At 37.3% G+C, this 24,357-nt stretch overlaps 1 protein-coding gene across 2 annotated transcripts in view; it reads right to left on the bottom strand.

Annotated features, from left to right (window-relative positions):
• The window catches only part of sfswap (splicing factor SWAP), a 118,932-nt gene that overhangs the window by 75,579 nt on the left and 18,996 nt on the right, over positions 1 to 24,357 (bottom strand). For both annotated transcript variants that reach the window (XM_079835320.1, XM_079835321.1), the window contains exons 5-10: positions 23,013 to 23,238; positions 22,104 to 22,207; positions 18,893 to 19,043; positions 6,529 to 6,802; positions 6,271 to 6,444; positions 6,048 to 6,141 (exon numbers count right to left, since the gene is read on the bottom strand). In XM_079835320.1, coding sequence (XP_079691446.1) covers positions 6,048 to 6,141; positions 6,271 to 6,444; positions 6,529 to 6,802; positions 18,893 to 19,043; positions 22,104 to 22,207; positions 23,013 to 23,238 — 1,023 coding nt within the window. The remainder of the gene's footprint in view (positions 1 to 6,047; positions 6,142 to 6,270; positions 6,445 to 6,528; positions 6,803 to 18,892; positions 19,044 to 22,103; positions 22,208 to 23,012; positions 23,239 to 24,357) is intronic.

Here is a 24,357-nt window from a genome sequence, read left to right as displayed (position 1 = left end):
CCTCATGAACACAGTTGCTTATGGCTTACGTGAAACAATTAACAATTGAGAAAGAAAATTGATGCGTATCATTATATTGGATTCGTGCATTAGTCCTTAAAATCCCTTTTGTATCTTTTACAAAGATTCATTATATTTAATCTATACAGTGAAGACTACACAGTGTTATTTTACATGTGATTTTTCAATTTCTGTACTTAAATACTGTATGACTTACCTGAAATATATAGGCTGAAGCACTTTTTCATTTGTATCTTTGTTCTATTGTATTTGTATATGCTTGTAATTTGTTCATTTCCAATACAGATTTACTCTTCTACAAAATCACCCCAATCCTTCTAGAATGATTAATTCTTTCCAAATAGAAATCATCTGGTGAAACTGTTTTCGCAATACAGTATATAATAGCAGAAAAACTAAATAATCGCAATGTCAGTTTTTTTCCAATATCGTGTAGCCCTAATAGACAACCAATTAAAACTGGTTTGAAGACTGGTTAGAACAAGGCCAGTCAATCTATTTTTTTTTTATGTAATTAATTACATATGCCTGATTAATTAATCATATTAAAAGCAGGCTTTAATTGCAACAAAGGTGGGAAAAAAAATAATCACAATTTAAATACGGATCAAGGGGTTTGATTAATAGTGAACATTAGTAAAACATGTTACTTAATAATTAATCATACTCAATTAACATGTTTAATTGATATCCCTAGCTTTAATGAAAATTAAGAACTCTTATTCGCCATTGAGCGAATTGACCAACCTAGAAGATCTACCCTCAAAAACACAGTGAGATATCAAACAGTCCAAATTTTCAGGGATTGCTACAACATGACAGCTGGATAAGGAATTGATTTCATCTGAGCTCCCGTAGTCTCTGCTTAGCCTTGGATGAAAGCAGTGCAGCACACACAAAACCACACATCAGAGCCTGATCCTCACATATGTGACCGAAACACACACCAACAGAGGCGCACAGCCAAAGCTTGCAGTCAACGGTCTCATTAAGGAAAGGAGGATCTCCAGTCAAATCGTTCTTCATAATCACACACTGTGGAAAAACAGCAGCTACAGACTCAACTCAATGTGTGTAAACTTGTGAGAGTGACATTTGAAAACAAATCAATATAAACTTGTATAAAACCATCAGAATAAAAACTATGCAAATTACATTCCACATAATAAACAGAGAAACATGTAAAAGTTTGCCAATATATAGTATATGCAAGTATGTCTTCAATCAAATTTTCTATTTCATTGTGTCATGCATCGTCTAGCTGTTTCTAAACACATAACCTCGTTAAGTATGTATGCCTAATGAATTCAAGATATAGGGAATATTAATTAGATCATTCAGAAAGTTGCTTGGCATCCTTCCATGAGAGTCCAGTCAGGTAACTTAATAAAAATTCATGAACGACTCATTTATTTACAATAAAATGATTCCTCAATTTGCCAGTTGATTATTCACATACTTAGAGGTGCAGTAAGCTAATTCTAAGAAACACTGATATCTGAAATCAACCCAAACAAACACACCCCTCCCTTCATTGCTCCACCCCCAAAATTCACACACAGACAATGCAAGAGTGGATGTCTCTATCATAGCTGAAGCGAAGCAAAATAATGCTGCACGAAAAGATGATGAACGACAAGAAAGAACAAAAAAAATGAACATACAGTACACAAGTTTCTACAAGCAAGAGTTCATCAGCAGCACACCAGCTCAAAACAAACAATGACACTCAAAACTGTCCTGTTATTATAGCTAACATTACAACAACATCATATTTTGGTTCTGTGAAACAGAGAAAAAACAATGTTACTCGCATATGGAGCAGAAACAATGCAACCTCGGCACCCGTTTTCAGGCCTTCCCTCTTCCAGACCCAAGCCATTGCATACCCAAGCCATTCGTGCACTCGCTAATTAACATTAACACTGTACACTACTAAAAAATTCCCTTGTTTGATGTTTACCATAAAGCTTACATGATAAAATGTGGGTAATTCATATGTCCCCATTTGCCAAACGACTGTAATTTTCTTCGAATCTGCCAGTTAGGGAGAGTTTCAGGTAAGCGGATCCACAACAGCTTTGGCGCCTACACTCTGTTATGTATCGTCATCATTGTCCCACATTCTCATTGGTTTGCTGGCATATTGGCGATTTCATGCGCAGAAAAATCTGTCCACGATCTCGATCAACGAAAATCACATTGTATTTGATACAAAACTAACTAGACTAAATCAAATGAAATAAAAAAAAGTTATAAATGAAACTATTTTCATGGTATTTAATTATTTTCTCCATTATACTTATTTTTAATTCTTAAATAAATAAAAAAACTTCCAGCATACATTTAATTTGATACCTGCCACAGTTTTTCTCCGTCGTCTTTGATTTAGAGTCTTGGTCCAGTCCCAAAAGGCACACTTCATATGCACTTTCGGTCTTGTGGACAATGGTTGCTGCGTGCGCATGTCCCATTTGTAATTTTAGTTCTCAGAAGGGTACTCGCGCGCTCCCCTTTGCGGTCGATATGCACCCTTGATGCGTACTTTTGCTAAGCCCGCAATGATGCGAGCTCTGCAGCGGACTTCTTCCCGACAGCCAAAGCGGCGTTATGTCACGAAAGGGCGGACTTGCGGTTTCTCAGAAATCACTTACTGTCTTCCTTTTAGCTAGAAATGTAGTCCCCTTGGGTAAACATAACAATACTCAGGAGAACACATTAACATTATGGTCTTTAAAAACATTTGATTTTGCTCCTTAGATTTACATTTATGCATTTGGCAGACTGTTTTATCTAAAGCGACTAACATTGACTTCAAGGTTTACATTTCATTAGTTCCATGCATTTCCTGAGAATCAAAACCTCAGTCATGCTCTACTGTTTGAGCTACAGAGCACAAGTGCTTCTGAACCAAACTGCAAACAAATCCCTATTACTGCAACTGAAAACAGACTATTATTATTATTTAGGAGACATAATGGGAATTTAGATCTCTTTAACGTTAAACAGCATAAATGCAATATCAATTTAAAGCAGAGAATGGGACCATTAGCATTAAATTCACTTACGGAGACCAGAGGTCAACGATGGCATGCGTCCCATTCAATACAATGAAGAATCCCGCCTCCTTTCTACAATAAACATTATGCTAGTCTATCACTTGCTTTCAAAATTTGTATTAGCCAGTGTCATGCGTGGGAGAATTATAGAGAGGCCACTCTGAGCACTTACAGGCAGATGTATCCATAAAAACCCTCTTATTCTAATTCAATTCACTGGAACGTTCCTTATATTCAATAATGCGCAGCTGCACAGTTAAGTCTATCTTGCCTCTCAATGCATTAAGAATGACCAGCGAGTTAATTATCAGTAATGACAGGGAAAACAACAAGTAGTCTTGGCATAATGGATTTACAGCATCACACACACCATTAGAGGCAGAGTACACATGACAACAAATACAAAAATAAAAGAAATTATGCCCCAAAAAAAAAAAATTATAAATCAAAGTCGGAATTACGAGCCCTAATTATTCATGTCCTTCTTGACATCTTTTTCAAATCACCATGACTAATTGACTGGTAAACATATCAAGATGTAATTTTCTGGCTGCCTGCGGTCACGACTGGCGTCATTGGCTGTTTACAGACTGAGACCATTCGCTAATAATCTTGGATTTACCTGAAGACACACAGGGATGTTAAAGCTGAAGTGTGTAATTTTTGCGGCAAATGGATTTGCAAAAATAATTTGCTAAATCATTTTTACCTTTGATCAAAAAAACAAATAATCCTGCCCCAAAATAATACCACTGGTTGAGTCTATTTAGTTGGCTGTGTCTGCACATGAAACAGGGATAGGAGAGATTATTTTAAGATTGAACATTTTAGTTAGCCTGACGTTGTCATACTCAATTCTAGTCAGAATATGAGTCTGGTACTGCTCTGTTGGGCTGTGATTATGGGGTGTGTTTCAACCAGGTTTCAACCGAACCAGGAAAGACCTCAACTGGATAGACCTACAACCAATCAGAGCAACGGAGCGACGCATAACATTAGTTGTCAAATGTCAACAGAACTCAACAGCACACAGTGTTGCCAAGTATGTTTTTCCATGTCTGCAGGTTGAAGCAACCCCCAATTATGTGATATTTAGACCCAGGATCCCAGGCAACACTGCCAAAAAAACCCACATATTTTACCCCCCAAACGGCATTTTTTTCGGAGATGTGGGCAGGGCAAAGTTCGGCTGGCATCCAGGATACATTTTAGTTGTTTTAATGATAAATCAATGATTGATTGATTCAATGTTAATAGTTTAATTGATTAGGCTTCAAGTTTGATTGGATAAACTTAATTAAACATAAGTAATAAATTATGAGGAAAATGCTAATACATTCTTAAGTGGGCTTTTTTTCCTTCAATTCTAGTTAAAAATGGGCAACTAATAACTCATTTTAATGATAATCGACTATGAAAATGTTTCAAATTAACATGTGTAACAATGTAAAAAATTTGCATAATGCCAGCCTATGGTCTACACTGGTCTCCGCAAATGACGTCTACTTTGACCCGCCCTCAAACACTGTAGTTGTAGCTGAGGCCTGGAAGAGTTTGGTTTGTGTTGTCGACATGTTGAGATAAGATGCTGTTTTCAGTGCTATGAATCCAATTTGCATACACTTCAAAAGGATGGCGATTCGCCCTACAACTGATATGAAAAAAACTGACGCCATCGCTGTGTATCAAGAGCTGATGACGCAGAAAGTGAAAATCAGATATGGTATAGGCGTTTTGGTTACAACATGCACTGTAAGCGGTAGACCAATCACAGCACAGTAGGCTCGCGGTAAGGAGTAATTTAGAGCGAACAAACCATTTCAGAATCTTTGAGAAATTATGTTGCAGTGAATTAAGCTTTTTTTTTTTCTCAAGTCACGTTTGATCTCGTCTCACAGCGAAAATGTTACTACATTCAACAGGTGTGTGGTCTCGCAGTCCGGACGAATCTTCTAGTGTCTGTATTCGGAGGATTATAATGCAAAAAATCGGTTGAAACTGCCCTTATGTCTGTGGTCTCCCACAGTTTTAAAATCTTCTGGTGTGTCCCAGGCCTAATATATCTACTCTGAAAAACAGCTGCAGAATCTCCTTCCACAGTACACCATTGTTAAACTAGAGCCAGGATCAAAGTAAACCGCTTCTGTATTGCTGCGTGAAAACCTCTACTGTTTACTAATTGCCCTTATATTACACCCTTTACACTGTTCTGAATTGTCTTATTGAATTACCATTACACTGAATTGTATTATTGTATTGTTTCTACATTACGAAATAGGACCATAAGGCACTGATCTTCCAACTGCACTGACTTATTTGTCTGCATTACACTGGAGTTTTTCTTGAAAAATGATATTTTGGGCTTTGCATCTATATTAAAATTGCTTTATCCTACCGGTACGCAAGAAACCATCAGTCACACAAGTTGCCGTCTTGAACAGTTGATAAAACACAACATCTCTCTCAAAATTCATATACTGCATTTTTGCATAATGATGTTTTTGAAAATTTCTACTGATAAAAGTCAGCGAATGTCAAATCAAGTCTCTCTCCCTGAAAATGTGCGAAATTAATGAACAGAAATATTCGGGGGTGAATAAACAATGCAGAATCCGCAGAAGCGGCCTTGGAGAAGAGCCACCAAGTATTAAAAACCTTGAAGGTTATGAAACATGATTATTTAAGTTGGCAAACATCAATTTCTGAAACCAAATGAGTAGTTAATGAGATGCTAAATATGCCATATTGTGCTATTACCATCGCATATACATGCCAAACAGTTTGTCAGTATCAAAAAGACAAGGCTCTGTTCGTGTGGGGCTGTTCCCGTAATAAATGTATCTAGTTAACAGCATCTGCTCTACAAATACATTTAATTGTAATTATTAATGAATTTTAAAAGAGATAAAAACTAGTGTGCGAGAGAGGAAAGGGAAGGATAAATTAAAAGAAAAGAGATGACACTACCTCCTGCACACTCAGGCCTTCTTTCTGCATGAAGTAGTGCTTTTTAAACTCGTAATAGGAGTTGTACTGGTTCCAGGACTGCAGGAAGTCAAACCTTTAGGGTGTAGAAGACACACACACACACAGCGGTTTATAGTTATTACATATTACAGTGATCTAATAGGAGCAGTGAGACCGTCGTTTCTGAAGGATGACTGTAACGAGCAAGAGCGTAATTGCTTACCGCGGGTCATTCTTGGCACGCACGCTGGTCTCGAATTTCACCCCATTTCTGGCCACATATTCAGCTAGTTTGTCAATGACAGGCTGGATGTCAGGAGGTGGAGGGATGATGGCTGCAACAGGGGCGGCAGCGGCCACCACCGTTGGGGTGACGGTGGTTTGAGGAGGCCGAGAACTGATGGATGAAAAGAAAAATAAAGACACATATAGGATTTTTGAAATACTTCAATCTCTACGGAAAGCAAAGACAGATGCACACCTGGAAGTTGGAAGGGCAGCAGGAGCAGAATGGGAGAGCGGAGCAGACGGAGGAGCTGACACCGTGACTAGACCTGCTGCAGGCGCTGATGGGATAGCAGCCACAGGATCCAACGAAGGTGTAGTGCCAGGGGGAGGAGGAGGACCAGATACAGGAGGAGCTGACATCATGGCAGCGGGCAGCGAAGTGTAATAGGCGCTGGCGTCAATCCCAGGTGGCGGCGGGGCAATGCAATATGTACCATCAGGCAACATACAGTAGCCATAGTACATTGCTGCCACATTCGCTGTGTGAAATACATACACACGCGCACGCATACACGCACGCACACAAACACACACACACACAGAATTCCTAAATATGATGCACGTAAAATAAGGTAATAGGATTTAATAAATTTTTAAAGTGTTTTCTAATTGAATACATTTTAAAAAATTTATTTATTCCTGTAATAACAACACTGAATTTTCAGCAGTCATTACTCCAGTCTTCTGTGTCACATGATTGTTTGAAAACAATTGTACTACTTGATGTTTTAGGAAAGCATAATACTTTTTTTTCCAGAGTTCTTTGGTGAATAGAAAGTTCAAAAAGCATTTATTTGAAATCGAAATCTTTTGTCCTTTAATATCTCTTTTGAACAATTTCATGCATCCTTGCTGAAAAAAAAAGGAATTTACTGACCCCAAACCTTTGAACGGTCACACATTATAGTTCCACAATATTTATGTATAATTATTATATCTCGGTCTCATTTTCTCTGCCCCATTTGCTATGTAAAGACGGCGCTTCATTTTGGTGATATTTGTTGAGCCCCGCAATAAACATTAGTCACTAATAATATTTCCGCTTTGGTTATACAGCCAGGAAAGTACACTGCGAGAACTGCTGATGCAAATTAAGAATTAAAATAATCTACGTTTAGATCACTGTCCACATAATTAAATTTCCTTTTCAAGTAGAAGATAAAAAAGCGAGCAGAAGAGAAAAAAATCACATTCGTTTGTTCTGCTCCACCACAAATAATTAGAATCAAACTGTCCTCGTGTTGAGATGGCAAGCATGTAAAGACATACAGTTCTTGAAAAACACTTAATAAAGCCTAATTACAGTCGAGCACTGCTCCTTTCCTTCATTCAACTGTTACGGTGGCAAAAAAGAATCATTAAACAAAGCAGTTTAATAAGAACGCACTGCAAACAGAGCCGCGAGTTCAAGCTCTGTTAAGATCAACACAACCGAATCGGTGCTATTAGGCAAATACAGAAAATATCTTCTATGTGCACATTTTTTAGAGGCTTAAAGGTTTAGTTCACCAAAGAATAAAAATGCTGTCATCATTTACTCACCCTCATACAGGTTTAGAACAACATGAGTGTAAGTAAATGACAAAATTTACATTTTTGAGTGAACTATTCCTTTTAACTGAGCACAGAGATGGTTAGACTTCACAAAGCACTCTGACAATGATGAAACACTACAAAAGGAGCAATAAAGGCATTTTAAAGCTAAAGGCATTAAACCAACCAACGCCATCTCCTGGGTACTCTTGAAGTCAGGGCTGTTCAGGACCTAGAAGAGACCAAGAGTCCTGCTCATTTGAGCGAGTTTAGCATTCTGTCTGACTGCAGCCACACATCAAAGAGAGCAGAGAGAGGAAGGGGAGAGGGAGGAGAGGGGGACGCTGGGAATCTGGACACAACTACATTTACTTCATGACTGACAGTGAATGTGTGAATGTGCATGGGAGTGAGGGGTGAAAAAGAAAGAGAAACTGCTCGCAAGAAGGCGAGAGCCATAAAGAAAATAACAAAGACCAAGGGAGAGAAAAAAGAAAGAGCAGGACCGAGATTCTTGGAGAAGATAAAGGAAGGAAGGAGACAGCGTGAGATGTGTGTGGCAAGTGTATCTCCAACATTTTATTTGAGATGTGGCAGAACTAGGGCTGTGAGTCATGAAATTTGGAATGAAACAACTAAGATCAATATTACAAAACAATATGTGACCGTGCAGGCAAAATGAGTCGCAATGAGCAAATTTTCACATTCTCTGTTAAAAAACCTTCAAAATGACTGATACACCTGTGTGAAGTCGATATAGTCAGCAAAGTCAATTTTCAGGAAAATCAAGTTCGTTTTCTGAAGGTTCCAAAACAAAACCACCTAGCAACCATACCTTAAAATCCCCCGTAATGACACCAAATTTGACACACACCAAGTCAACACCAAATCTCTATAAGAAAAATATATATTTAACTTTTTTTCCTTGATACCACAATTGTTTGATTAACATTAATGAAACCTATTGATTAAGACTTACTGTACCGCATGGATCTAAAATAATGTCAAACATTAGATGTTTTTCCACAACAGTTAACCAAACTTTCACAACAAATGTTTGCTTCAATACTTGCCAAGACAGATATTTTGAAATACTGTAATTCTGTGTATATCGGGATCGCACAATGTCTGAGGCGTCCTTGTGTGCACGCTTTGGATCTGTCAGTCAGCTGGAGTAGGATCGTTTTCATGGACAAGGGAAAGGCACTCCTCTCAGACAACTTACTAATTAAGATACTTTTAGTGGTTTAATTGCTATTTGGAGCATTGAGATCACTAAACGAGGGCTTAATGAACTCATTTTTATGAAAACCTCAAATCGACATTGACACGGTCACATATTATGCAACAATATTTAATCTTCATTTATTTATATGCTAGACTGTAGTAAGTGGGATGATGCAGTCAGCCACTCGCTATTGCAAAATAACCCCCTTGAGCACACAGGACAGTAAAAAAAGAACTATATATCGTATAACTACTATACACACACACACACTTTGTCGCTGTCGGGTGGAAACCGGCTCGTATATCCATATTTCGTCTTTTTTTTCCTTTTCTTTCAAAAATACTTTAGTTACCCTTTACGCACCTAAACTTTATACTAAACCTTGCATCTTATTGGATCCTCAAACTGTCTGTAAAACAAACTTTAGCAACTACCACTTTCAAAGTCCAGAAAGGTAGTAAAGACATCAAAGTAATCCATGTGACTTCAGTGGTTGCGTGTTTTGTTGACACACGAGAGCGGATGTTGTTATGTGAACGCGCGATGGAGATTTAAATTTTGTAAATAAAGTGGTAAATTGTGTTTTGCGCAAACAAAGCACTTACGTCACTTCATAAAATTAAGATTAAACCACGGGAGTCACATGGATTACTTTAATGATGTTTAATGGTGCTGGGGCTTGAAAGTGGTAGTTGCATAGCTGTCAATGGAGGGACAGAAAGTTTTCAGATTTCATCAAAAAGATCTTCATTTGTGTTTTCCAAAAATGAACGAAAGTCTTACGGGTTTGGAACGATGTGAGGGTGAGTAATTCATGACAGAATTTTCATTTCTGGGTGAACTAACCCTTTAAATAGATTTTAATCTTTAATAACATGGTAGGTTCTAAATTCTCAGAAATTGGAAGCAGGTTGAAAATCTTGCAACTGCATTTGAGCTGGCAAAAATTACTAAAATGAATTTATATTTTACTATAATATTTCCTTAAATATACTAACATATTTACACATTTAAAAGATTAAAACACTTTTTTGTTGCAATTTGTGTTTGGAACTGGAAGTCACAATTTGTTTAAATATCTGCATTTAAATCAAATAATCATCAACGGATGACTATGTAATCATTTTGACAGGCATATTTCCATCAGAGTAGATGACATCATTCAGTTGGCCCCATAAAAACCACAGCAGAATTATCACATCTCATAACCAATAGGTCCTTCCTCCATCTTCAGCTTAGCAGGCTTCATTTTCAATGATGGGATCTAATCGTTTATGACGTCTCCCTGTGGAGATAAAGAGGTAGAGAGCTGTGGAAGATCCAGAGTCGAGCATCTGCTGCTGGATTTGACTCGAGCACTATTTGAGAAAGATTAGCCTGAAGAATCAACAGATAATCCTCAATGCCTGAGGGAACACGTCTCAAACGCAAACAAATTTATGCTTACTCTGGCAAATAAGTCTGTGAGTGAGCTCTCTTCAATAAATTATTTTCTGAATCTCACAAGACACCTCAGAGAGGCTGTAACCCAGAATAATCCTAAAACTTGAACGGAGCACGAAGTGTAATACAGAAGTTAACGGACAAGTCCTAACGGGATGATATGGGATTTGCAAAGATTGAACCAATCCTGACTCTTGATTTTAACCAGTGAATAAAAATCACCCGCTTTCAACAATTATAATAATAAGAAATATTTCTTGAGCACCAAATCAGCCTATTAGAAAGATGTATGAAGGATCATGTGATATCAAAGACTGGCGTAATGGCTGCTGAATGACTTTGCCATCACAAGAATACATGTACATTAAAAATATATTAATCTAGGAAACAGTATTACTGTTTTTACTGTATTTTTTATTAAATAAATAAGACAAAGTCGGGCTCAGACTACAGAAGTTTCAGGCCGATTTATGCCTGATTCACCCCCCCAACATGCTGAGAAAATAAAACGTGTCCAGGGCATCGGTTGGTTGCGATGTTTGGCCTAGATTATCTGGTAATGTGAGGTGTTTACAGATCAAATCTTAAACCTCCCGATCTGTTTGTGGACACATCAGGGCCGCCTTGACAATGTCAAACATGTTTGATACTTAGCTTTTTAAATCGGGATGATAGTGACTATAATTACATCAATACTTCCACAATAGCCAATGAGAGATAAGTCTACAAGGAGACGTAAAGGCCCTTTCACACAGTGCACAAAATTCAGTGAAGATTCTCCTTGGATGAAGCAAACCAAAAACTCCTGTAGTCTGAGCCTGGTTTAAGAGACTTCTTTTAAAAAAAAAATTATAATTCTTACACACTTCAAACTTTGAACAGTACTGTATATAAAACATTATGACAGTGAGTGAGTTCATTCAAAAAACATTTCAGCTGATTCAATGAGAGAGTAATCCATCCAGTGAGTTCATCTGTGACTCATTTGTGAGCGGTTTAATCCATTTAAAAGAACTGACTCAGAATAGTCATTCGACTGTAAGATCACAACCCAGCTAAAACAATTCCTTTGCTGTACAGGAAATACTGTCAGCGTAGTTTAGTATGTTGTTCTATACCAAGACTATATTAACCTAATAATGCAGTTCCTACAGGCAAGTTCTAACCACTGAAACAATTATAATAGTTGTCACAGTAAAACCACAAAGAAAAGTAATCTGAACACTAAAAAGACAAATTTTACAACACATCATGACTCATTATATAAAAACAGATTTCTAAATAGAAACATATTCTGCTGGGATTGCAGTTTTGGCAGCAGCTTAGTCCAGTAACTGAGCAGTTCAAAGGTCACACCTCCCCACTGTCAACATACTTAATACACTGCATTAATCATGTGAGCTGAATAGATGTGGATCACCAAGGTCTACTGAACCCTGGCGAAATGAGAGTGTAATTGTTTTAGCGGTGTGAAACGGACAGAATGGCCTGCTCTTTTCAGCAGAAGAGCGATGTCTTACCGGAGTAATGGGGAGGCCGAAGCTGGCATGGTGTGTGGTGGGGCGCCAGGGTGACTCACAGGCAATGAGCAGAGCATTCTGGGACAAACGAGCAGAACGGCGCGCGTAACGTAATAAATCTGAAGTCTGCCTAAGCTATGGCCACTGGCCGTAAATAAGGATATCCAAGAAGGCTTGAGGTCAGCCAGCCGTACACATCTCTCAATGCCGCTGAGAGTGCACTTCCATGAGCCTCATGACATCCCACCAGTTAACCAAAGGAATCTGCTTTTATAAAACATGTTCTGCTTTTGTCATACCACATGGTTGAAACTTGATAGCAACCAGTTTAAAATATATAAAGCAGGGGAACTAATTCAAACTTGACTCGGGCAGAGAGAGAACAATGTTAAAACAAACTTCAAATTTAGTGCCAAGCATCCCTCAAAGACAAATACACAGCAAACCTCAGATACAGGCCAAAGCCTTGGAAAAATAACCCTCACATTTGGACAAAGATTATAGGATGACTGTGGTTAAGCCCACAGAACCTCTTTGTAATGCTGTTAATCCTAGAAAATACACATTTGCAGTCAAAGTAGCTTTTCTTTTGAGAAACTGGCCCACTGAAGCGCCTTAGGACACTGTAATCCTGTGGCACTTCCCTCAAGAAACCCGTAGAGCACTCTTTCAGTCAAGCTAATTGAGACAAATCAGCAGTCCCAGCTTGAGTGTTTCACCAGCTGAGCACTAAATTCTCAATTTCCAATAAAAAAGTGAATTGCTCGTTCCCCACAGTACCTTAAAACCTTGCGAGTTAAAGCAAGACAGCCAGCTAACAGCCAATGGAAGATTAAACGCCATGGGACTCTGGAGGACAAAAAACTTGAGTTTCTCTTTTCGGTCAAAATAAATCTGCCAGTGCTTGCCGTCATAATTTGTCTTGGAAGTTACTTTTTTTTGTTTTTGTTGAATGACCAGGTTAGAGGATAAAGCTCTGAGTATTTAGTAGGGAAATCAATAATTATGTTTTTTGTTATGATTGTTCTACTACCTAGCCTGACAAGCCAGACCCACATCAAGATGTTGGGTCTGGGAACACACCATTGGCAGGGCTCAATCTGAGGGGCGGGATAAACAGCTGTCTTTCAAATTCCCTCTGCATGCAATAGGCTAGCGCTACAACCAACCAGAGCAACGAAGAAGGTGAAGCGGAGCTAGTTTAAGATTAAACTTTTGCCGTATCCGGTCAGTAAAACTCTGAACACATCTTCCTTTCTTAAGTAGGGCTGGGCGATTTTTTCCCCTAAAAAAATCTGCGATTTTTTTTATAAAAAACTCGATTTACGATTCGATTTTTTTCCCCGCCCCCCATTTAAAACAAAATAATTTCAAAATGTACATATATTTTAAATATATATATTTATTATATTTAATTAAAGTGCATCAACATAAAATTGCAAAGGCAAACCCTTTATCTAACTGAAAAGTCACTGTGCAGTGTGCAACAAAGATTGTTAAACATCCAAATTATTTATACTGTATTTGGATTGAGCTAATAAACAACAAAAAAATCCTGAGGTAACTCTTAGTTGAATTGAACATGTAAACAGTAACACCATTCGCCATAAAAAATGTAATTGCATTTTAAACATTCTTTGCAAGGAAAATGAGCCTATCAACAACAGCAGGCTTGAGGCAAGCTCGGTTGTTGAAGAGTTGTTTGCTTTGCAAACGGGGGGCTAGCGCTAACGCCACTAGAGTGGTTTTCTTTTCGAAGAAGGCAACACTTCTCCCACTCAGCCACATGTCTTCGCTTTAAATGCTGAAACAGATTTGTCGCACTGCTGCCAGCAACAACAACAGCCTTAAGACATAGTTTGCATCGAGGTGTTGTCTGTTCCTCATCAGATGCCGTAAATCCAAACTAACTCCACACGACTGAAGTTTTTTTTGGAAGGAGCTGCTCTCTTTCGCCGACTGTTTCTGCCATGTTGTTTGTGTATGCATGCGCTGCCGGGCTGCGCCGCCCGTTGAGCGTGCTACGGAAACCCTGAAGGAAGATTTGGCGAATGCAAAATGTATGTACTGCAGAGGGGGAGAAAAAAAATGGATTTTTTGAAAATATGAATCTATTTGACCTACCAACTCAATTTTTAAATCAAATCGATTTTTTTCCCAGCCCTATTCTTAAGAATGACTTCAGTCCTGTTCCTTGTTCTTTTCTCAAATAAAATCTTAACTCCAAGCCTTCCAGAGTCGCGGCCAAAGCCGATACGAAAGACCGCTGTTCGCCAGCTTTTTTGTTTACAAGTAGCACGCGGAACTGCCGCAACTCTACCGTCATTATGTTAAGCCCGCCCAACGATGTGATTGGCCTGACTAAAGTTTGGTTTTTCCAGCTCGCAAGTCAACGGAGAGTTGCTAGACGACTCTGGCTGCAAATTATATTTGCTGCCGCTAGGGTGCGTCTAGATTTCTAGGCTACCTACTACCTATAATCAGTTTGGAACTGCCCAGACAAATTACGAAGACAAGCAGCAGCTTTATTTTACCAAATAGCATTACACAAGCAATTGTAAGCATAATTATGCCTGATTCAGTGTTGCTACTGTTTAAAGTGATAGTTCACCCAAAAATGACAATTCTGTCATCATTTACTCACCCTCAAGTTGTTAAAGAAAGAAGATATTTTGAAGAATATGGGTAACCAAACAGTTGATGGGCCCCATTGATTACCATGGTAATTTTTTCCATACTATGAAAGTCAAAAGGTGACCATCAACTTTTTGGTTACCCATATTCTTCAAAATATCTTCTTTTGTGTTGAGCAGAAGACAGGCATTCATACAGGTTTGGAACAACTTAAGGGTGAGTAGATGACAGAATTTTCATTTTTGGGCGAACTATCCCTTTAACAAAAACTAAAACTTAACATACACAATACAGTGGCATCGCTTGGCATCTGGGAGTCGTCTTATTGGGCCTGTATTTATTTTCCAAGTGGACAATGAGCGAAAACATTCTTCTAACTATTGCTGGAACTACCTGCGATGGAAGGAATCTGCTGGAACATTGAAAATGACGGACTGGCCCCCTCAAAGTCCAGACCTCAACCCCATCGAGCACATTTGGGGCGAGTAATAATAAAATAAACTGGACAGATCTATTGTACATTCAGAGGAAAGCCTTTGGCTTCAGGTGCAGAAGGCATGGGATAACATTAGTGTTGAAGTTCTAAGATGAAATATATTGACACTGCCAGAGAGATGTGCTGCTGTAATTGCTGCAAAAGGTGGAAGTTAAAAGTGGATAAAAACAGAACGACTCACTTTATCTGATATATGATGGTCAGAGCAAGCATCTGCATGTTTAATGAAAATTATAATATGAAATCATGTTTTGGAGGCAAAAAAAGTTCAATATTTTCAGATCTGTCAGGTGTTCTAATAATTTTGGCCACCCCTGTATATACAAAATATTAGATGAAAAACTTTAACTTAAATTTGAGTGAAAATTAAAATGTTGCCAAAGTGAAAGTCAACTAATTATTACAAAGTACTAAATTACTAAAATAAAAATAGTTAAGGCGGCAAATAGAAATATACAAAACTGATAAAAATTACTACTACAACTACTACTACTAATAATAATAATAATAATAATTCATATTAATAACAATGACAAAAGCACAAACTTATTAAACCAAATTTAAAATCCGAAAATGAAAATCTAAAAATAAAAGCCAACTCAAAATATGAATAAACACTACGATACTATGTAGTAGTACTAAAATAATACTATAAATACAAAACTAAAATACTATGAATAATACTAAAATAACACTAATTATTAGAACTTACATTAAAATAATTATTTAGTGAGGGACACATTCAAAACAAGTGCTGTTGCTAAATGAATTCATCGCTGTTTAATCAGTAAATCAGGTAAATCTTCTAATCTGTCCTCTCGGCAGCAGCAAAAATAAAACATTTATTTTTTTAATAGATTAGAAAATGTTCCTTTCCCATTATAATACGCAATTCTATCCACATTGCACAAATCTCTTATTTGTGTCAATGCCCTGTTCATCATTATAATAGGAAGTTATAGTTTTGTCACGTTGCTCCCTTGCCACGTATCGGGTACTACTAAACTGCAAACAAGTGCTGTAATATCAAGAAAATTCAATATTATTCCAAATTACCACTGATTACCTTTTACTTTGCATCTAAAGCTGCTTTTTGAGAGTCAGGTGCACTCATTTTGGCAGCACGAACAGAGAGCACACATCTGTGGATCAAACTGCTTGAAACTCACTCATTAGGTGCAGATATTATTACTGACAGACTAATAGACTAATTGGAGCACCTTTGTTTCGCCATTGAATTCACACGCACAACGGACATGTCTGTGATTCGTTATAGTGCTCCACAGCTGCAAAAATCTGAGGATGTAGTGAGAATCAATTCAAGTGGTGAAAGAAAAACTGCCTTTAAAAGTTGTAAAGTTGTTGAATTAGAACTGACTGAAGATAAGGAGGGCAGACTGCCCGCTTTAGTACTTAATTTAATGAACTTTGCTCGCATTGAAGGGTCAGCTTCGTTGCCATGTTCACTCAAGGACGGCCTAAAAATCAATCATCCTAAAAATAATTCAAGATGTTAATGATTTGCCACAGTCTTTAAAGGGCTGGCATTGTAGTCCACTTCCATTAAAGGCTGTTCTCAAGTGGACATATGTCTTTGTACATCAGAATGAGTCATGCCAAGAACAACCGACCACATCCAAAAAAGATACAGAACTCTATCGTGCTACTGTTTCAGTTTGTGTCAAGCTTTATGGTGCATTGTAAGTCTAAGCACGCTGCAAATGTCAAGCCCATTTATGTTCACCATGTGTTAAAACACAAATGTGTTCTTTCAGTAGGACAACCAAAATGACTAACAGTATACGATGCAGAGAAATATTTTTACACATCATAAAATATGCATACAGAAATGTTCATGACTTGTTAACCAGGTAAAGAAGAACCAAGCATGTATATAGTAACTGAACTTTTCTTTGGGTCCACTTCAGTTGTAATCATATTCATTTATTTATGTATTTTGAGGAACACAGTCATGTTAATAATTGTCATATAATACTACATCATTAATCATAAAAATAGTAATATGCATAGGGCTGAACAATTAAATGAAAATAATCAATATCATGACATGCATGCTAGTGGAATTATTAAACTCCATTAATGATTAAAGCAATAGTAAAATGCACAGGTCTGCACAATTAAAATCAAAATCATAATACGCATGCTAATTAATAAACTGCATTATTATTGTGATAATTATTATTATTAATTAATAATAATAATAATAATAATAAATAATAATAATAATATGCAAAGGGCTGCATAATTAATACAAATAAAATTATTATTATTATGGTAATTATTACAGTTAATTCGACAGTTTGTTCTGGTTCTCGAATCTGATTGGCTGAGACCCTTTCCCAGCCTTGCGATATTCACCCAGTATCATCACTCAAACCGTTTCACACTTTGTATCACACCGCTTGCGGCGAATGTCATGGCGATCGAGCAAATCCACCATAAGTTTTAAAAATACTACTGTTGTTGTCTCACGTGTTTTAACAGGTTTTTTTCGGCGAGAATGTAGTTATTTGGACCTCAAATATGAGACTCAAATATAAACATACAGTATTTTACGATTTGTTTAGACGCTTTCGTAGATGCGAGGGAAAGTCCGTCAACGGCCGTTCAGCGCTCGTGCACCTGCAGAGAACAGCTTAATCTCCAGTCCTTCGGGAATTTGCCACGGTCTCTTATGTAGATAGTGGTTAAACGGATATAATTAATTTGGGGTATATCAAGCGGGCAATCTTTGGTCTTATTAATCTATTACATATTACAGAGCAAATCCATTTTGGTTAAGGGGAAAATTAAGTTTCATAACTTTATAATTAGGCTATATTTAACCTGTATGGCCTACTAAAGCACTGCTTTTGCACGTTTGACTGAATTGGTTGCTTGTGTTTTATTTCCTATTGTCTTTTATAATGGCTATTGTAGTTCATTTAAATATTATTGTTCAATAAATATTATTTTATAAAAATATGGCGTATTTGGTATCGAGAAAGGGTCTGCCAGTGATTGCACTGTGATTGTCTTAATGAGTGAATGGTTGTAAACAAGGAAGTTGTTTCATTGCTGTCAATCTTTTAAACAGACAAAGAGAAAGATTTGGACATTCAAACTGATTTTTTAATGGATATAATATTAGGGACATCGACCAGAAGAATGAATGCTATATCAGATGCAGGTAATACACTCGTTTAGTCGATCTTTAATAATACTCTACATAAAACAATAAGCTTCAGTGAATTTGAATCCATGGCGGTGGGAAGTAGTTCTGCACAAAAGAGATTTTAAAAGACACTCCATTGTTGTTTCTGATTTATTTACACACTTGTGCCATGGAACTGTTGTATAAATGCAATATCACACTCGTAGCCATGCGGAATGGCTGTATATTAGCACACTGTGATTACCTGCGGCCTCGTGCCTATGGACAAATCACAGCCGTGCTGATATACAGCCATATCGCACTGCTACTTGTGTGCATATAATATACATATATGACAACATTTTATGCATGCTATTTTATTATTATTATTGTGATTATTATTTGTATTATTATTAACAACAACAATAATACATGCATACCATGATTTTGATTTTATTTTCATTAATTGTGAAACCCTTCTAACTTATAAAAAGCTGTGCCACGAACTTCAACCATAGAGATCACGTGTTGATTTGGTATCATACTCACGGTCAGAGCTGTATTCCATCTGTGTGGTTACAGCTGGCGGCTGATGCTCCTCCTCTACTTTTGTCACCATTGCCACAGCACCATTTTTCTCCTGTTGGGCTTTTCGAACGAGCGCTGCCAACGGGTGATCTGGATCAATGACCTGCAGAGGCTATGACACATGAAAACATAAGGTCAATGGGCTGTGCACTACTTCCCTCAGTATATATATAAATATCCCACAGAAAACGTTTGTAAAGCTGTTTAAACAAAACAGAAAAGATGTATTTGCGTGTAACCAAACAATTGAGTTAAGTCAATAAATCAGGTTTAAAACCTAGCCAGTATTTTGCGTTTCCCCTTGGAAGCAATTTACTGGAGCACATTGTTTTGTAGTTATTTCAGGTGACTCTGTGGCAGATCCTTTTGGCTGCATTTAGTTCTTTTTCTTGTGAGACACCGCTCCAATTGTGTATGAGATAGCCAGTTTAACAATGTAAGAAAAAGACGTCTAACATACTGGTACGTCCCTACAATCCAAAGATTTCAAGTCTGCACTCGTCTCTCCTCAGTACTTCCTGCCACTGGATGTCACTCCATGCTTTATAGACTTTTGAACGCTGTCATCACTTCTGCTTGTTGCCGTCCTGCATGAACAGATTCTTTCCCTACCCTGCGAGATCCCTTCTTTTTCAATGTGCTGAACATGCACTTTACTGGAATCCCTTCTGTCCTCTAAGGAGGTGACCTTTTAGGTACTTTTCACCAGATGCAGAAGACAGCTTTTTTGTCTCCCAGTGCATTTTCTGTTTAGTCTCTACAAATGTCTACACCGTACTGACACCACATCTTAAAAACCCAGTTTGCTTGCCTGTTGCTCACTGAATAACAAAAAACACGAGGGTGAGGAAACAATGACAATTTTCATTTCTGGCTGAATTCTTCGAGCTTATTCAGCTGAAGCTACAGTACTACTTTTCACCACTAGAGGTGCTATCTTACATAGTATGAGCTCTTGAATATTCATCAAATAAGCAGAAATTATTCCATATTTCAAGCTTGCAATGAATGAGCTCTCTGGGAAAAAGTTTCTACCCTGGGTGTATGAAACTGCCACCCTTTTTATATTTCTAAACATACGGACTAAAGAATATGTAAGAAAGGATAAAAGTATAATAATATAAGGCAAAGCTACTGATCACAAAGGCAAAAGTTTGCTGATCTTGTGTTTGTATACCTTACAAAAACTAAACATCTGGTTTTCTGTGATGGATTGAACATTCCTAGTGCAAACTCTGATGATTTAAGTATGTCAAGGAAGTCATTTAGCTGGCTAACATAAATGAGGTCTCATGTGGAAATTGTGAAAATGATTTGTGATAGCATTGGACGCATAATTTAAAATGAGGTGAAAATTATAAACAAACCACCATATGCCATCATTTTTCCAGAAAGTCTGTTTATGAATTTATAGCTATCCTGGAATTTTATTAGAGCTGTATAACTCTTTGCTAAACATAATAAACTTAATAAATGTAGATGTTATAACTTCTATAGTAAATTACATTATATAATATTATGACACAACTTCTGTAATAACTGTAATTTCATTTAAGTAAATGTAATTACATAAATGTAATTTTAGTAAGCAATATTTAGCAATGCATTTTTATACGCCTCAGTATACATACATATGCATGCACACACGCACACACACACACACACACACACACACACACACACACACACACACACACACACACACACGAGGCATAACATTATGACCGGTGAAGAGAAGAACACTGATTATCTCTTCATCACAGCACCTGTTAATGGGTGGGATATATTAGGTAGAAAGTGAAACTTTTTTCCTCAAAGTTTATGGAAAAATTAAGAGATTAATTTAGGAATTGAGCGAGTTTGACGAGGGTCAAATTGTGATGGCTAGACGAAAGATCTGAAGACGGCATCTCCAAAACTGCAGCTCTTGTGGTGCGTTCCTGGTCTGCAGTGGTCAGTATCTATCAAAAGTGGTTCAAGGAAGAAACAGTGGTGAACCGGCCACAGGGTCATGGGCGTATATATAAATGTATATTATTTTATTATTATAGTATGCCTACAGACGACAAGCGATCCTCTTTCATACAGATCAGCAAACGCTGAATCATGCCAGGCCAGTAGTTGGCGATGTCACTTTGTAAAGAAACACTATGCGTCTAATGACTGAACACGCATGCGCTCAACGTCAACGGTTTCACAAATTCCTATTTTTGGAGTTTACACGGAGACGACAACTGTATAGTTTTCAAAAACTTGCAGTTTAAATCCTGTTGTTGTGGGATTTAAAAAAACTTTCCGTGTTGGTGTCATGTAATGGGGCCCTAAGAACGCAAGATAGGTTACTTGAGCTGCTATTAAGTTATCAATCCATGTGGGTGGCATTAATCCCGTATTCTGGAAGAACCAGAACACACAGGTTGACTAAGCCACAGAAAAAAATTACATGCCGAGGGATCTCAAGCATAAGACCTGAGATAAATGTTCAACAGTCACTCTTCCTTTAGCATCAGAAAACTTAGTTTAATAATTTCTGACAAGTCTGGCAGTATTTGACTGTAATAAGCATGAGCTAGCTCCTTTAAATAAATTAGACTAGTATTGCAAAAGTTAAAGTTCAAGATTGAAAAGCAGAGAACTGAAGACTTCTATTAGGAAACCAAATCAGACAACATTAGTTTCTTTTACAAGCTTTTATCTCCAATGTCTCTGTGCCACTCTCTACAAATGACGGAGCATCTCAGATTAAACATACAGAATATTAGATGAAGAAATCAAAGCTTTAACCATCTGATGAGATATCCTTATTTGAACAAATATATAAAAAGAGAACACTTTGATGTCAGATGCTTTCATATCAGACCCAGTTCTGCCAAGAAATAAACAACTTAAGAGCAATCCGACACTAATTATGAAATGTATGGCTTTCAACACATCAATTGAATTAGAAAATAATGGTAACGGCCTATTTAAATGGGTTAACTGAGTGCAAATAAATGCATGTTTAAGCACAGCGTGCATAAAAGGGGGTTACATTGCATGTCGTTGCGGTTTTAGCAATGAACACACAATACAACATTTGATACAGAGTACAAAGTACATAATCACAGTCTGAAAAGCGTCAAAAGCATGCATTATTAATCCTAAGAAGCATGGGGTATGTTTGAAGCCATACCTTTATTATTTCCTCCAGACGAGAGCACTTCTTGGGTGCAAACAAACTCGGGTGCAGGTAGTTTCCATCTCCATCATCATCATCAGAATCGTCTGAATTTGATTCTGTTTAAAAAAGGGCCAATTGTTTGGTTTATTAACTGACATCAGAAATGTCACATTTGTTCAGATCTGTTCATCATTTTAAAAACAATTGACTAAACTCAACTCTTGTTAAATGTTTGATATAGTCCTATTACAAAATAAGTGCAAACAATTCTTGCACCCAGAAAAATGTATGAAGTCAAGTCAACATCAAATTGCATTCATAACCGTACAATCATTTCACTTGTATTTGTTTAATCAAAAATACAGTACAAATATTAAGTATTATTTTAAGTTAAAATAACTTTTACAATTTTATACATTTTAAAATTATATTTATTCCTGTGATGACAAAGCTGAATTTTTAGCATAATTTCTCCAGTCTTCAGTGTCACGTGATGCTTCTGAAATCATTCTAATATGGTGAGTAGCAACTCAAGAAACATTTATTATTATTATTATTATTATAAATGCTGAATATGTTGTGCTGTTTAATATTTTTGTGGAAACAATTTTCTTGATACAAAGTTCAAAAGAACAGCATTAATTAAATTGACAGCTGATACTTGCTGAAATAAAATGACCTGCTGAATAAAAGTATTAATTTATTTCTTTCAAAAAACAAATGATGTGATTTCCTACAATAGCGTACGGCCCAAAAACTACTTTATACTTTTTATTATGTTGTTTATAATGTCACGCACCAATGAATGGGGGAGACCATGTGTAAAAATAAAAAGGGACAAAAGTTCTTGTTGACTCTTATTGATGCTTAAAAACAAAAACAAAGGACAACCTAATAAACTGTAACACATGAAAAACTTACCCTGTTGCTGGTCCTTCTTGACCTCTGAGGCCGGTGTGTATCTCCCTTCCTTCATAGCTCGTAAAATGTGTTTGTAGTAAGGGTTCAGGTAGTGGTCGAACCGCAGGAAATCAAACTGGGAGTTCCCAGCCTGCTTTGCCTTCAGCACAATTTCAAATTGGGCCCCCTGCTTGCATACGAAGTTGGCGGTGCGCTCAATAATAGCATGCGTCTTGGTGGTCGCAGGCTGAAATAAATGGCAAAGAAATAGGGTGAACAAGACTGAAATTCTGAAAAAGCTTATGAGAGAATATATGCCATTATAAAAAGAATAATCTAAATAAAGATTAATTAGAAAATTTGCATAGGGAAAAACTGGCAAAGAACATTTATCATCAATGACTTCGGGCGCAGGATTTTCTAGCTACTGCAGTTCAACACACAAACCATTTGTGTGTGAGTGTGGGCCGACGCTTCATGAATCTAACCAGGGACGTCATTAATTATTTTCCAGCTACACACGCAGATTTAAAATAGTCACAAATCTTTCAAGCTGCAGACAAAATCATATTCATGTGCTGAACTGATTTATGGCGATGCTGTATTTTAAATGACAAATGGTTCCAATAGTGTCACAGTTGTGAAAATGACACACATCCTTCATTAGAGGGAGGTATGAATATTGCATGAGAACTTTTCAAAGGGCTGCATTTAGGCTCCAATGTCCAGGTAAACAAAGAATCTATTGCTTTCAAAGCCCCAGAGACCAAGAGAGTCAAATAATGACTTGCTAATTTGAAGATAAACAACCTAACGTTTGTCTTCAAAAATCGGATTCTTTTGTTGCTTCAAGCTATGTGCTGTACAATAAGCAAGGTAATCAGAGTAGCTGAAGATTAATAATTCACAAGGCTTCTTCAAAGAACCTCACAGACCTGAAACTAATTGGGGTTTTGCAGCCTGAGAAACAGGTTTTCACTAATCTTCCAACCTTGAGACAAATATCACCCCCACCAACAAAAAAAGGGTATGGTTAGGGTATGTTGTTACAACAAGTGGCTCAATGGATGGATAAGTATTTATGTTGTTATGTTTTCCAGTAGGCCTTGGTGGGAAAGTGCTGACAAATCCTTGGTTTAAGAGGATAAGGAGGAGGACTCCTGCTTTTAGAGAAGAATAATTTGGTGGGATCACTTGCTTTCAGTTTACAGGCACTGCAACAAAAAAAAAAAATCAGTGATTGTGTGTGGCTCTGAAACGAGGGGATCCTGCAGAGATAAAAAGCCCATGTCTGGTTTTTACAGATTGACGTTAGCATCCCAGCGTGCGCACAAGGTTATACAAAAGAAGATCTTTATAGCTCCCA

Source organism: Gobio gobio (assembly GCF_949357685.1).
Source record: "Gobio gobio genome assembly, chromosome: 14".
Taxonomy (NCBI): Eukaryota; Metazoa; Chordata; class Actinopteri; order Cypriniformes; family Gobionidae; genus Gobio; species Gobio gobio.
Note: the sequence above shows the minus strand (reverse complement) of the source record. Positions and strands in the feature narration are given on the sequence as shown.